This window comes from Neodiprion fabricii, chromosome 6 (assembly GCF_021155785.1).
Source record: "Neodiprion fabricii isolate iyNeoFabr1 chromosome 6, iyNeoFabr1.1, whole genome shotgun sequence".
Lineage (NCBI taxonomy): Eukaryota > Metazoa > Arthropoda > Insecta > Hymenoptera > Diprionidae > Neodiprion > Neodiprion fabricii.
Window position 1 is genome coordinate 28147354 of NC_060244.1, and position 14324 is coordinate 28161677.

At 47.1% G+C, this 14324-nt stretch overlaps 1 protein-coding gene across 1 annotated transcript in view; it reads right to left on the reverse strand.

Annotated features, from left to right (window-relative positions):
- Window positions 1–3013: 3013 nt before the first annotated feature.
- Window positions 3014–14324, reverse strand: part of LOC124185716 (histidine-rich glycoprotein-like) — a 48434-nt gene continuing 37123 nt past the window's right edge. Inside the window, exons 6-10 of the mRNA XM_046576751.1 lie at window positions 11787–11830; window positions 7837–7897; window positions 7395–7441; window positions 6674–6800; window positions 3014–5507 (exon numbers count right to left, since the gene is read on the reverse strand). Of these exons, the coding sequence (XP_046432707.1) occupies window positions 4715–5507; window positions 6674–6800; window positions 7395–7441; window positions 7837–7897; window positions 11787–11830 (1072 nt within the window). The 3' untranslated portion in view covers window positions 3014–4714. The remainder of the gene's footprint in view (window positions 5508–6673; window positions 6801–7394; window positions 7442–7836; window positions 7898–11786; window positions 11831–14324) is intronic.

Below are 14324 nucleotides of genomic sequence, written 5' to 3' on the forward strand. Positions count from 1 at the left end.
CGCAAATCAATTGAAAAATCCGAGTCAGCGCGGAACTCAAGTCTGTAATTTATCATTAGGACGATTAAGACGAGTCACGATGACACTGACGTTCCGTCTTTATTTCGTACAGTGAAAACTGGGCTCTGATCTCTCTCCGGTTACAATCTGAGAATTACTTTTATTGTGGTAAACCAAGGAACTACGCGGGAGCAGTGCGATGGCTCAGAGTGCAAAGTTCGTACGCCGTGGAATCTCGAATGTCTTCCTCTATGACCAAGGCAAAGGAGTAAACAGGAGCGCAAATCAATTCTTGGTCGAAGTGGTGGAAGGAGTATGGAGTACGTGTATAGTAGGTGGCTAGTGTCGCGCACGTTGTTTCGGAAACAGGGAATAACCTCGGAGTCGATAATCGATAAGCGATCCTGGAAGTATCGCCGTACGTCGTCGGGCGTCACACCTCTTTCGCGAAGAGATGTAAAACTTTTGCATCACAGTACCGGCAACAGCGGCGAAGGAACGAGTTAGGAAGGACGGCGACTCCTCCGCAGAGAGGAGTGACTTTATGGACTTGTTTGTGCCTCCTTCAACTTTTTAGAAATTATTTGAAAAGTTAAATTCCCCCCCGAAGTTATCAGGCATATCAGTAGAGGCAACGGCAACGCGGTTTAACCGGATGTAGAAGTAAAAGTGAGAGAAGCGGAAAAACTACACTGTACCGTTTTTTCTGCACTGTCATGCTAAAGCTGATCTCGCAGCCTTCTTCGCATTGGATTATAATATTGCATGATAAAGTACAATGAAATAATCACGCATGTCGATAATTTCAACAAGATACGACATCATCCGGGTTCTGCTTGCCTAAGGAATGCCGACTATGAGGTCAAATCCCATTACGTCATTCCCGAACTAGGAACTACTTGAAAACATAAAATAATCTAGGAAATTGCGATGCCGTTAATCATGCAGATGAAAATACACGCGCGTTACGGTAATTATAAAGTATACACACCTCGATACTTTGTTGTTACATGAGACAACTTAATATCGGTATTACTTGAAAGTTTGAGCAATCGAGGGAATTGAGTGGTTAATTATGTTCAAACAACCTCCCTCTTCTAGGAGCGTACGATTGAAAACAGGTAAATTAGAGATACATCGGTCAGTGGTCCTGGGCTTGCACCAAGGTGTCTGCTGACGACCAACCACTGAGCACCAGCCACCGATTAGGGATTCGTCCCATGCGTGAAGCGCAGCGTGCCGTGCGTGTTACCATACATCACTAGCGCGCGCGCAGTACAAGTATATGCGCGTATTTATTACTCGACAAATTACTGACTAAATTGATATTACGTATTAATCAACGCTTCCTAGAACCTGGTACATCAGATCTGCTCTTACCCTGGTCAGTTTTCGACCTAGAGTGTCGAGAAGCTGAAATTAAGAAAGGAGTAGAGAACGTACCTGCCGGTTGTTCTTCTTCCTTTTCTTCTTATTTTCTAGCGGAGCGTTGTCGGCCCTCGGCGAAGGCGCCAAGTTGCGCTCAGGATCACACGGCGCACAAAAAAATGTTGGGGAGGGTTGACAGAATAATAATTTTAGCAATTATGCAGCGACGTTGTGATATCCCGTGGAGGTCGCGGCTGTTCCACGTCGGCGAGCCAGCCGATTTATGCGTCAAGGAAGATCACCAGAGTGCAATCCCGGCCATTAAGCAACGCTATTCCCCTCTGCATTATATTCTACCGCACGATGCGACCGCACGGATTTAATAATATCGATACACTGCCGAGAATTGAGCGAGAAATATCACACCAAAAAAGCAAGCACGAGCCGGTGAAACACTATAGCCGTAAACCGACGACTCAAGACTAAGAATTCAATTTGTCCTCCTCGCAAGTCGACCGAATTCTGACTGTCTCGGATCAGTTTCGAAACCTCAACGTACCGACGATCGTACGTTTACAAACAGAAGATTATACAAACAGGAACGCGGATGCCGTGTTTACACTAGCGTATCAACAGATCGATATTGTTCTGGTGAAGTGTGAGAATCTATGCGAACAGCACTTACCTATCAGAAGTACCTACATACTTTATTACTATTAGGTACCTAAATTTTACGTCACTGTTGACGAGATTCCTAGCCACCTTCATTCTCAGGCGAGTATAAGGTGTGGATTATTTCGTTGAAATGAATGGATGTAAGGTATAGGTGTTCGAATCACGTGAGAACGGTAATTTACAACCGAATTTTCAGTCGGAGTGCCGACGGAAGAAGAATTTCTTTGTTTACTGATGCTCGACAAGTTGCTCAAGTCTTCTCAGCTGTTGTTCTTCTAAACTGTGAATACGTGTTACCGCGGCGATGGGCAGTAGAGACGTACATGCACGCATACATGGGTACGTCTATGTTCAGCTAAAGGAATGCGAGGTTTATACGTATAAAAGCGTTGGGCGCGTTCGATGCAGGATTTGTTCGCCTGTAAACGAAAACCTTTAAGCTCCGAGTCCCAAGTTTTTCGGACATTTTTCCGTGTTGGCATATATTTGTGGGTGGTTTTTAATGATCCGCGTCAAGTTTGTTTTATTATTGTATTCGATTTCCCAGAGCGAGAGGGCGGCGGAGAATGAGGAGAATAAATAGAGATAGGGGGAAAGAGAGAGAGAGAGAGACGAAGAGAGAAGGAGAGTTACGTCAGCGACGACGTCCGCAAGTCAACCGGGCGGTGGTCCGTGATATATGGACAATCGGTCGCGAGACGTGTACCACCTACACGCCCGACCTTTAACCCCGTACCGAATATTGAATCACTTTAATATCTCGTCGAGACGCGAGTCGACGGGCGTCCAATTACAAGCAAGCCGAGCACCACGTACGTGATCTCGTTGAATAAGGCCGTCGACTAGGGGCGCCGATGATCCGGTCGCCCACGACTCCCTCAAATCTAGAATCAAACTATCACTAAGAGATTAACGCAACGCAACGACAACAATTCATCGATTGACAGCCGCAGAAATAATCAGCAGCAGATTAGGTTTTAAACGTTTATTATAGAATAATTATTGTAATAGGTGTACTATAATTGTGAAATATTCCGATGGTGACGCAGCGGTAGGTTTTTACAACAGCATTGCAGGCACGCAACGGTAATAAAGGTAAAATTAAAGACTAGACGTTAGGAGTAAATGTTTAAAAAAAAAAAATAACTAAGAAAGATCGAATATGCCTGATATTGAGTCAGAAAACGAAGAAATAAAAGTTACGATTTCAATTATACTAACAATCATTTTTATTCTATTTACCTTAATCGTGAATAAGTGCGTCTCGAACAATTCTATTATCCCTACAATGACAATGGTGACTTTTTATTTTTATTTTATTCTTTCTCCTGCCTTCAAACGTTTATATAAATTTTTACTATCATTATTACCTACTTTTTCTTTTCTGTTAATTTTCTATATTCTTATTTATAAAATATTCCAATTTGTACCCTTGCACGGTCGGTCATAATTTGTACATATTTCACTGCGATCATTTTCATGTCCAGTATATGTATAACAACCGATTCTTTGCAACTTACACTTCGACGGTGGTCTAACTAAATAAATAACTGATCACACGTAGACCGAATCCAATGATTCGTACGCAGTATGTACGAGAATGGAACAACAGGTATCACGTTGCAGTCAATTATTCCGGCTGATTTATATCAACTGTGAGAAATAGGAAGATAGATGGAATAAAGATAGACGGATAGATAGATAGGCAATGTTGGAGAGAGAGAGAAAGAGAGATAGAGAGAGAGAGAGAGAGAGTAATGTAAAGGACAGATGCAAGAAGAGAGAAATACAGTGAGAAAAGACAAAATCCTTGAGAGCCTCACGCCTAATAAATCTCTTATCTGGATCACTCTTGGCCCTAAACCCTCCCTATCGACACATCACGAAAAAGGTCGAAAAGGTATTGTAAAAAAATACGTACATTGTTAGACAAATTCCAGGCGCGTTAATCGCGGGCACAAGGGAAGAGGTGTTGTCGAGTAGAAAGAACAGAAGTTCGCAGCGAAAAATCTCGTGCGCTTATATTTAATTATACATACGTTTTTCAGTTTATTTTTCCTTATTTTTTTTTTTTTTTAATGAACTTACTTTTTTGTCAGTTTGACGCATCTGTTTATTCATTTATTAAATCACTTGACGACGATTGTTACACTGCCGTATGCCCAAAAGCACATGTCACTGGCAAGAAGCAGTAGTTGCAACCATGGTTGGTTAACTTTTTTCGTTAACCAGACAGAGGCGTTAACATGCAACGTGGCGTGTGCGTCGAGGGCACGTTTTCAAGTATATATAATAAATGTAAAGAAATACAATTAACAAGGATGGTCAGATATATTGAATACCTGCTTTCTTAAGTCGTTGTTGATGTTATTCTCCTTCTGGTTAATCCTCATCTTGATAATATTCATTTTTAATCTCGTTGTTATACAGCTGTCAAATATCAGAAGCCTCATAATCGCCCGTGCGTCGTCTCTTTCGGTGCCCAAGAAATAGTTCCTTTTCTTTGTCCATTTTACCATCGTCCACATACATAGAAAACACAAAATTACGCAACAACGTCATTATGTATATCAAATCTGATTCCTGTCCTATCCATTATCCACAAGCGACCATGCGACAATGAGAAGTTCTTAAAAATTGTCCGGTTTTTCTGCTAATCGGCACGACGTCGTCACTTGCCGCGATTGGCCCGATTGTTGAACCTCCCTTTGTTCCGCCGTTTCGGTCCCCCCGTCACAAGGGCGGCTGGGACCGTTGGAACTGTGGACAGGGCAGTGGCCGTCAAGTTCTCCTCGAAGGTATCAACAGTGAAGTCCTGCTCCCCGTGAAGTCTCGGGACGTGGATGGCCACCTCGGACGGTTTCTTCCTCTTCACTACATGCGCGTTCCGCACTCCGTTTCCATTCCGCAATAGCTGCTTCTTCTTATGCTGCTGCTGGTACTGGTACAGCCCCTTCATCATCGGCGGCATTTCCTGGGGTGGACCACGCTGCGGCAGCCTTGGCCCAGGGCCCGGTGGACCCATGGAACCTGGGGGCGGACCCATCGGCCCTGGGGGCCCAAGGGGGCCAGGAGGGCCTGGTAACCGCGGGGGGCAAGGTGGCATCGGCATCCTCGGGGGGCCGTGCGGCATTCGGGGTGGAAATCCGAGGCTTGGATATCCGCGGCCCGGTGGTGGGCCGTACCTCAGGGGCCGAGGGCCGTAGGCGACTCCAAGAGGCGGAGGCATCGGAGGTCTCGGCGGCACCGGCGACATCGGGGGCCTCAAGGGCCTTGGCGGCCTTGGTGGCCTCGGTGGCATGAGAGGGTTGAAGGACGGAGGTCCGTAGCCGAAGTGGTCCAGATGCGGCGGTGGAAACGGTCGCCCGTTTGGAAAGCCTCTTCGAGGCGGGTGGAAACCCGGCGGTCCCGGCGGACCCATCGGTCCTATTCGTTTCACCCTCTTTGGAATCCGCTTGTGCCCCCTGTAGTTATACAGTCGTGAGAAATATAGAGCGCTCGAATTATCGAGGAATGGGACGGTCTACCGTTCGATACAATCACAGGGCGTCGCGAGCCTTGGCAAGCTAAAGCGTTCAAGTTTTCTAAAATAGATAGAGGTTTGCCACAGACAGAATAATATGGCTGAGAATTTTTCTGATGCATTGATATACAACAAAAATTCGACAAAGTAGTAGAATATTTTTTCAACTTGATATGGAATGTCTGTATAATCTGTATTTGTAGAGGCCCTAGAAAAAATATACGACCAATAAATGTCGAAATAAAACACCGAACAGCGCCTATATTAACATCAAAATGCTGTCTGAAATACGAGACAATATATCGAACCTCTACACGTTTCAAGGTCCTCAGGATTTTCAGATTTTACAGGTACACAGACGCCCCGAATTATTAGGGGACACATGCAGCTGTAACATTGGTTATGAAAAATTGTACAATGCAGCAGTCCAATTTTGTATTAAGAGGACAAGGGAGGCTTGAGGTGAAAAAAATTCGTTAGCGGTTAATTGTCCATATGAAAATCACGAGTGAATTTGACACTTTTTTCTTTCTAAAGATGATTGCTATGACATTAAAGACTACGAAAATTTATTGAAATCAATGTAAAGATCAATAATATCGATCCTCCAAGGAATTGAAATGAGTTAAATAAAATCTGGTTATGCAACGATTCCGGTGGAAAAGATCGACATTTTTTGAAATTGTTAAATTATAAAAAATTTGCCTTCTCTTTCAAGAGCCCTCCATATAATTATACCTGAAAACCAATTACTAATCGTCATCAACAAGATGGCTTCTAAATAAAGAGAGTTTTTTAAATATTCAATTTCGTTTTTATTAGAAAAGTAAGAAGACAATTTTTTTTCTATCGTATTTCGCCTAAATAAGTTGAAGCATCGATACTATTGACCTTGAAATCAATATAAATGAATTTTCTTACTCTTGAATGTCGTAGTAAACATCTTTAGAAAGAAAAAAATTTTATACTCACTCCCAATCTTGTTATGAATAATTAATCTCAAAGGATTTTTTTTCACTTCAACCCCCCGCAGCCCCCTCAATTGAAAACAGCCGGGTTATTGGGAACAGAAGAAAGCTAAGTCGGCGGCGTTGAAAGTTGGCATACCTGAACGGCATGCTGGAACTCTCCAAAGTGACTTCTTTGGTGTCCAACTTTTGACCCTTCGGTGTAGTCTTCAGGTCATTAATGTAGACATCACGTTCAATGGCATATCCTCTGGCTTCCTGAAAGGCTAAAATCAGAAGGAGAAACCCTCGATGATGAATCGAAAGAGAGCTAGTGGGCCGAATGAGCGAACGGGATTATTCCACACCGATTCAATGCTCGGAATATTATAACAGAGTCGAGTCCGATCTGGGTCAGGGTCGTCGCGACTGCCCCGAAGAAGATGGTATCTCGATCGTCTGGCAATACGACTAGGCGAGTATACGTAATAAAATGTAACTTGTACCGTAATCCTAATTAAGCGCGGTCGGGTTGTATTGTCCGATCGTGTAGGCGCCGCGACGCATCCAGATCTTATCGATATAAAAAATGGATATCTCTGTACACCGATGTTTTACCAAGTATAATTATCGCCGGCGTATAGATTCAGGGTGGGTGAGGCCCCGTGCAACCTGGGCATTCCCTTGTCTCAACCTCGACGTATACAAGACGCGAGTGGGTACAACGCCGACAAGAATTATGGAATATAAATATCGCGGTACCGTTGAAAATGAGAGAGAAAAAAAGGATGAAAAAAAATCTTTTCCCGTTAGTTGGAGAGATTTGACGACCAGACAAAAGCGGAGCTTTTTCAACTAGGCGTATAACTAGCCACGCTTACCCGTGATAGCTTCCTGATTCTCCCATCCTAGCTGCTGTATGAGGTACCTGAAACGAGAAAGAAAAAAAAAGGAAACGAAATCACGTAGATAGCTCTAATCATACTCGTAAACGAATGTCTAAAGTAGCTTTGTAATGATAGAAAAGGCAGTAGTTGAGAGTAGATATCGTGTACGTACGTAGGGGCGAAAGGTGTATGGGTACCGAGAGAAGAGAAGCGAGGTATGCTGAATGATCTTGATTCGTGACATACCTACCGAGTTCTAAGGACTACCACAAAACAGAGTACGGACCTGGGGCCGTTTCAACTGACCAGAGAGACGCTCAGGCATTCCTAACTCGGTTATAAATACAATTAGCTAATTAGAGTTATAGTTAGTAATAATTAGTGCTGCGGGCGAAGAGCTCGAGTCGCGTCTGGCTGAGATTCAGCCTCGACTTACTTGCATATGAAGTATCCGGTGCGGTTGACCCCGTGAGTGCAGTGGACGCCTATGAGTTCGTCTGAAACAGAGCCACGAAGGAGCGGTTGAAAAACGCTGAATCTTCTTAAAAATCCCAATCACCATCGGAATGGTATTGATTCGAAGAGACACGGTTCCCGGCTCGGTCTCTCTTTCTCTCGCTCGCTGGTCTCTCTTATCGGTAGAAGACGTCAATTAGTCGAACAAGGTTTACGATATTACGAGAACGAGATAAAGCCGCAAAGATATAATTCCGGTTAATAACACATCGAACAAATACGCGGTGCGGTGGCGCTGATCACTGGACACCGAAACCCGTTGATCTCGGTTTCTCTTTTTCCCCTGCAACCGCGTGACCAATAACTCGGTTAATTTGGCAACGGCTCTTTACCGACTAGCAGCCGTCGTACGCTGATCACTTCGATACGAATTGCAACCACGATCGTCACTTTTTGATGCCCGAACAACGACGCACGAAACGTAAAAAAATCGGCCTGACCGAAAGTAACGCGCATTAACATTACATGTGTGAAATCCGCGGCTTTGCTCGCTACACGGCCGACTTCAGGCCCCGTTGTCGTTGTGCAACGTCGTGTTCCGAGGCCTTTTTATTCTCGATGCAACAGCGAACCACGTCGCAGAATAACCGCTCGCCCGATTCAACGGGTCATCAATTTGTCCGCGGGCTCTCACGGTCACGCCGGTCAAACCTGACCAAAGACTGATTATAATATTACAGAGGAAATTGCCGGTGAAAACGACGACTGCGACGAATTCTACCGGACAACTGAACCTCCTCGACCGCAGGGATCCACGACGAATATATCGGTCCCACGTTGCATCCGAAGCTGCGAAACACGCACCCTCGAAATTGTTCCGAATTGAATATCAGGAGAAACCGGAGTGGTGAAATGATCGAAACGAAGTCCGTGAGTCTCGCTGTATTACCGAATATGTATATCCATCCACCAGAGTGGAATGTTTGCTCGGTCGATTTTAGCAACACTTCGTCTCGTCTGTAACTCGAGTGGCCATATACGGAGGATGAACAACAACAACAGCAACAAGTAGAAAACCCCGATATGGGAAGATAGTCCGGGCGCCGATCCTTGGAAGGTGTCTTGGTGCTGAGGTAATCCGATCTGAGAGACGGTGCGAGGTCGGTACAAAGAAGCGAAGAGAGTTCGGTAGGTACTCGTTGAGTTGCTCCAGAGTCTGAAGTTGTTTCGAGTAACACAAGTTGCTCTCGTTTGCAGCAGGTCCGCCGTTATCTTCTTTGCTGAGGTCATCTTCGCGCGTTGTTTTGTTGCTTCATGGTCCGGAGGAGCTCGTTCCAGGAACAACGTGGCGAATCCGCGGGTCTCCGACTCCCGGACAAGATGTCTGATCGAGGGGCGGCTGCCGGTCGTCGACGTGCGTCGAGTGAGGATAACGCCGAGGGGCAGCGCTCGAAGACGAGTCGACGAGTCGAGGAAACCAACGGGCTGCCTACCACCTGGGTAGCAAATCAACATATCCTGGTGAGATAAGATCAGGCGGTGGTAGAGGCTTTGATGGAAGCCGCTTGATCGACAGTGATACCAACCGCTGCAGACATAATTGTTTGTACGCTCAAGACGTACGAGTGGTTTACGTAACGGGGCGCTCTCCGCGTGCAAGCCTCCAAAGTATTGTCACCCGGAGGCGATAGCCTGTCGAACAAGTCGCACGAACGAAGGAAGAACCCGGTCCCAGAGCCCATCGACACTGTCGACGAACCCGGATGGTCATCGGGTAGTAAATCGTCGATGCAGATCTATCGTGCAAGAGCTTCCGCGATCGACGAACAGTACCGTCGCGACGCCGGAACGGCGGTCAGTTCTTCTGCCGGCTGGTTATGGCTTCCGTTGACTGATGTTTGATTTCAACTTGGAAGCAACGGGGGGTCCCGCCGATCCGTTCCGGCGCACACCGACGCCTGCAGTAGGTACCTACGCTCTGGGAGTGCCGGTGCTCCGTACAAACTATCGACCGTGGTTGGTCTCTTCGAGTCCGTAGGATCGGTATCTTCTTCTTTCCGGGCCTCCTCCGCATCCTCGATCCGTGCATGTTCGTTACTCGCCACCCATTGCTTCGGCGCTCTCTTGTTCTTCGGGATGAAATTAATACCGGACTAATTTTTACGGGTAGAGCCGCGCGCCGGCGAGGAGAACGATGATGCTCGGCCGGCGGAACGGACGCCTGATGGAGAAGCGCGCGCATATTCGACCGTCCTCTTGCAACACACTGCACCCAATTGCCGGGGAAAGAGGAACGAGAGTAAGCGGGAGGCGCTACCGCGCGTTAATATACGGCGTGTAATATACTCCTATAACGAATCAGGGCGGAGGTGCCTCGGGCCGCGAAGGAGGCAGCACCGACTGCCAACGAGACCCTGAAAAGAGCCGAAAAGTAACGCGGCCTCTGCCTCCGGCCGAGATCACCGACTCTCTGCCCCCGCGCACACGCCTAACAGTTTTCGTGCTACCATGGTAGCTTCTCCGCCAGCGTACTCCTGTCCCGGAGCCAATCTCGGAAACTTAATGTGGCAATATGATGTATACACGCCGGGATAGATCGACGAGTAACACTTGCCGCCAGCTCTGGTACCGCGCATCGTTTAGCCCTCCGCACTTACGACACCGCACACTTCTTCACCTCGATTAAAATACAATCTCCTCGGATAGACAGTGCGGACTTTCAATTCCTTTGAGCCCGAAGCGGGATGGACGAAAATGGAGCTCCTTTAAATTGAAACTCCGCCCAAGGCAAGGTGAACATCAGCGAGCCAACTGCCAAATTATCCGAGGATTCAAATCTGCGTCCTTTGTAGCTTGCTTTTACAGATCGCGCATGAATAGGTATTCTGGTAGTTCGATCATGTGTGCATTCCACAGTTGAATTCAATCAAGTGTTTCATCGAGTTTCAAGCTGGTCCTTGCGAGGAAACGATTCTCTGACGTTTGTAAATTACATTTCCGTTGGCAGCGTGCCTTTTCCCGGTTTCATTCAGAACCAGCGACTGTGAAAATAACCGGAAAGAGAAATTTTATTCTTGTGCGAGCCGCAAATGAAACTCTTTTGAATTATGATCTTTGAAAGTTGAAGCAATCGCCTCAACCCCTGAGAGCTGATTTTTTCACCGAGTGAGAGTCCCCGTAATGATCATGTGAAATCGACAATCACACCGCGCAGGAGGATCCGGCTATACCTGGTTCGAGGAGCCAGTCGACGACGAACCTGATGACTGCGGTGAAGAAGTGGGTTCCAAAGTGAGATAGACAAGTGGAATTGGAGGGGCGAGAGACACCGTTGGTATCGTTAAAGGAGGAGGAGGAGGAGGAGGAGGAGGAGAAGCAAAGACGGCGACGTCGCGCGTCTAGAATCGAGTATTGATAAATGCTAAGTGGCAGGCGATGGATGGCCAGCAGCGGCTTCTTTGCGTCGGAATGCGCCTCGACCCCCGCAGCCTCCCATCCCTTGCCAGATCATTTTCAAATTCATTCTTTCGAGTGAACCGTATGGCATTCCACCGATCAGAAATCCCGAGGGAAAAGGAACTGGTAAAGTCTAAACCAGGAGGCTGCGAAAGAGGGACGAGGAGCGTTCTCCATTTCAACAATTTGACGCGCGTAAAAAGCTGCGGAACCAGAGCAAGGTGATATTATTTTTTTCTCGCAGGACGTCGCGCTCCGTCTCGCCGAAGGGAACTTTCCTTTCGCTCGGCGTTGATGTACGACGTCAGATAATTAACAGTGCTTCGAAACTCCGCGTGGGCGAGGCCGAGTCTCTCGGTCATTGCTTATACGGAAGCTGGAGCGGTGCAACAAGCGCGGGGTCTCCGGTAAGTGTAGGGCCGCGCAATGCAGACTGGAAGAGAATATGTTTACCAAAAGTTGATTAAAACTCACCCGCCTCACTGCTGGCCGTGAAGTCCTCCACTGCCCTGAAGAATCTGCAACAGAGAAGATGAGCGGAAAGTTTGAGACTTGAAAAATGCAGAATGAACCGAAAGTTGCAACAGCGTAATTTAAAACTGTTAATGCAAACATGCGGGGTATGAAAATTGGCGGAATGAGATAATCTAATGAATTCATGGGGCGGGTAGGACGAGGGCTGGTACGGGGCGTGAATAAAGCCGAGATGGAGGTACACCGCGATTACGATGCAAACGCTGCAAAAGTATCCGGTGTCCCGCCGCGCGAATACGAGCATTACGCAAATGCCCGGGTGCCCCTCGCTGCTTGCGGTTTTTGGTCCCGGTTCGCGAGCCGAGTGACGCCTGAGTAATAATTTACCGTGTTCTCTTATTTATCTTTGCGATACTGCTAATTTTAGGGTAGCCGGGTTCCTCCTCCTCCGTCCTGCGGAAGAGGACGAATGGGGGAGGGAGAGGCAGCTGCGGATCAGAAACCGGCCAGAGGCAGCCTGATCAAATTTCTGTCGAGTTAAAAAAAATAATAATCAGCTAAATAAATATTCAAATATTGTAACTGCCCGCTCTAACTGGCCGTGTAATAGCTCTGTAATAGGTATGCATGTAATACGCCCCAGCGTTGGCCCACCAAGAGATATGGTAACGAGATCCGAAAGTGTTGCTACACATTATAATACAGGCACGAGTGGGTACCTCGCTCAGCTCTTTTATAACACGGCAGCAACGCGACGACGACACGCCACGATACTTCCTCTTTAATCTTCCGCTAATTCGGACTGTAAACAACATTCGACAAATCCTGCATTGATAAGCTTACGCCTCCGTCTGCCGATGCCAGGTTCAATGCCGCAGCCCTTTTCTACCTAGCCTGTCACTTCACGAATTGAAATTGTGACAATCGACGTGTGAAAACGTAACAAAACATCATTCTTGACTTATCGGAATTGTTGGAAACTGGTCACGAGAACTCGACTGGAAAGCTATTCACCGGTCATTTCCAGGATTTCAAGATTACGAAAAAGTTCGAGGGAGAGAGAAATGAAAGATCCTGCACCGTTCCGAGATGAAGAAGAACCCTTTTGTTTCCCCCTGTTGAAAACCACGTCCCGGGTTACATCGTAAGATATTTGAGGTATCGGAGAGGAGAGGGACGAAGATCGAGGCGGGGCTGGAGGAGGGAAAAGCGAGACCCTTAATAGTCGGAGCCCATTACGCTAAACGATTTGATTAGAGATTCGGCGAGAAGGCCGAGAGCCGCTGGCTGCTCCTAAGAAGCGCGGCGCTCTTTGAGATCACCGAACAAAATATCTGCTCCTCGCAGATTCGAAGATAGCTTCTCTACGGGCGCTCACAATAATTCACGGCCGAATTCCACGCGTTCTCATCCGATGCCGAGGGTACGTACAACAGCGTGTCTGCTGCTCGCTCCGCGTCTCTCTCTCTCTCTCTCTCCCTCTCTCTCTCCGAGTTATTAACGGTCAGATCCGAACCGACAACTTGTCGATAAATTAGCACTCGCCGTTTGGTTTTTTCCCAACTTTCCCGCCACGTTCTCTCGGTCCTCTCGAGGTGCTGCCGGTCGATTCGGTTTAGCCTAAGATTATCCCAAGTAAGTTTCACCGGATTCTGATCATCGCTTACCAAATTTCTCAACACTTCTCCCGCCCCGTCAAATAATCTACGAGTGTCGTTCTCCCTAATTATCATTATTTCTAACGCGATATCGGGTTTCCCTTTCTCTTTCTTTCCTCGCTCCTCTCATCGACACGCCGAGTTTACCAACTTCACGGCTCTCGGCTCTCCCTCAGGTTCGGTGGCATTGTCCGAGTCCCGATTGCGGGGCGTATTAGCCCTAATAGGCCTCATCCCTTTCATCTTCCGGCCTCACCCACGCCTGAATGGCACCTCCTCGCCCCCTGCAGGACCGGCCCCGATTAGCCGAACGTTATTATTACCACTAATTCGTTTCAGCGGGTGCATTCATTCTAATATTAACTCGCCACACTATCGAACGGTGTGGTACCTGTTAATGGCCACGTGCCCTAGCCTCCGTAATGATCCTCGAGGCCGATTATTCTCCGTCGTTATTGTGCGGCACGCTCGCCGCTCAAGAGATGAGAGAACAAATTGTTTATCAAAATTTCTCCCGGGAAGTAAAAGAAAGAAACAAAATCCCAAACGCCGAGCGTGATGAGAGTGTATTCGTTTCCGCCTAGGCAGTAGGACCGAATTTCGTAAAAGCGGCCTGAGACAAAGGGTGCAATGGTGACTCGTGATTGGACGGAATACAATATGCGACGGTATCGATCAAGTAGAGACAGGCGGTCGAGACTCGGAACTCGTAGGAAGAAATATCGATAGGTGGAAAGAGGCTGCGGTCTGGCGCGGCGTGGCGTCCGGCCAAAAACCGCGTGAAAAATGACGCTAGTCAAATTAATTTGAGTTAGATTTGAATTACAAATTTTCTCTTTCCCTACCAGCAGCATCAGGGGGCAAGCTGCAGAGGTGTCGG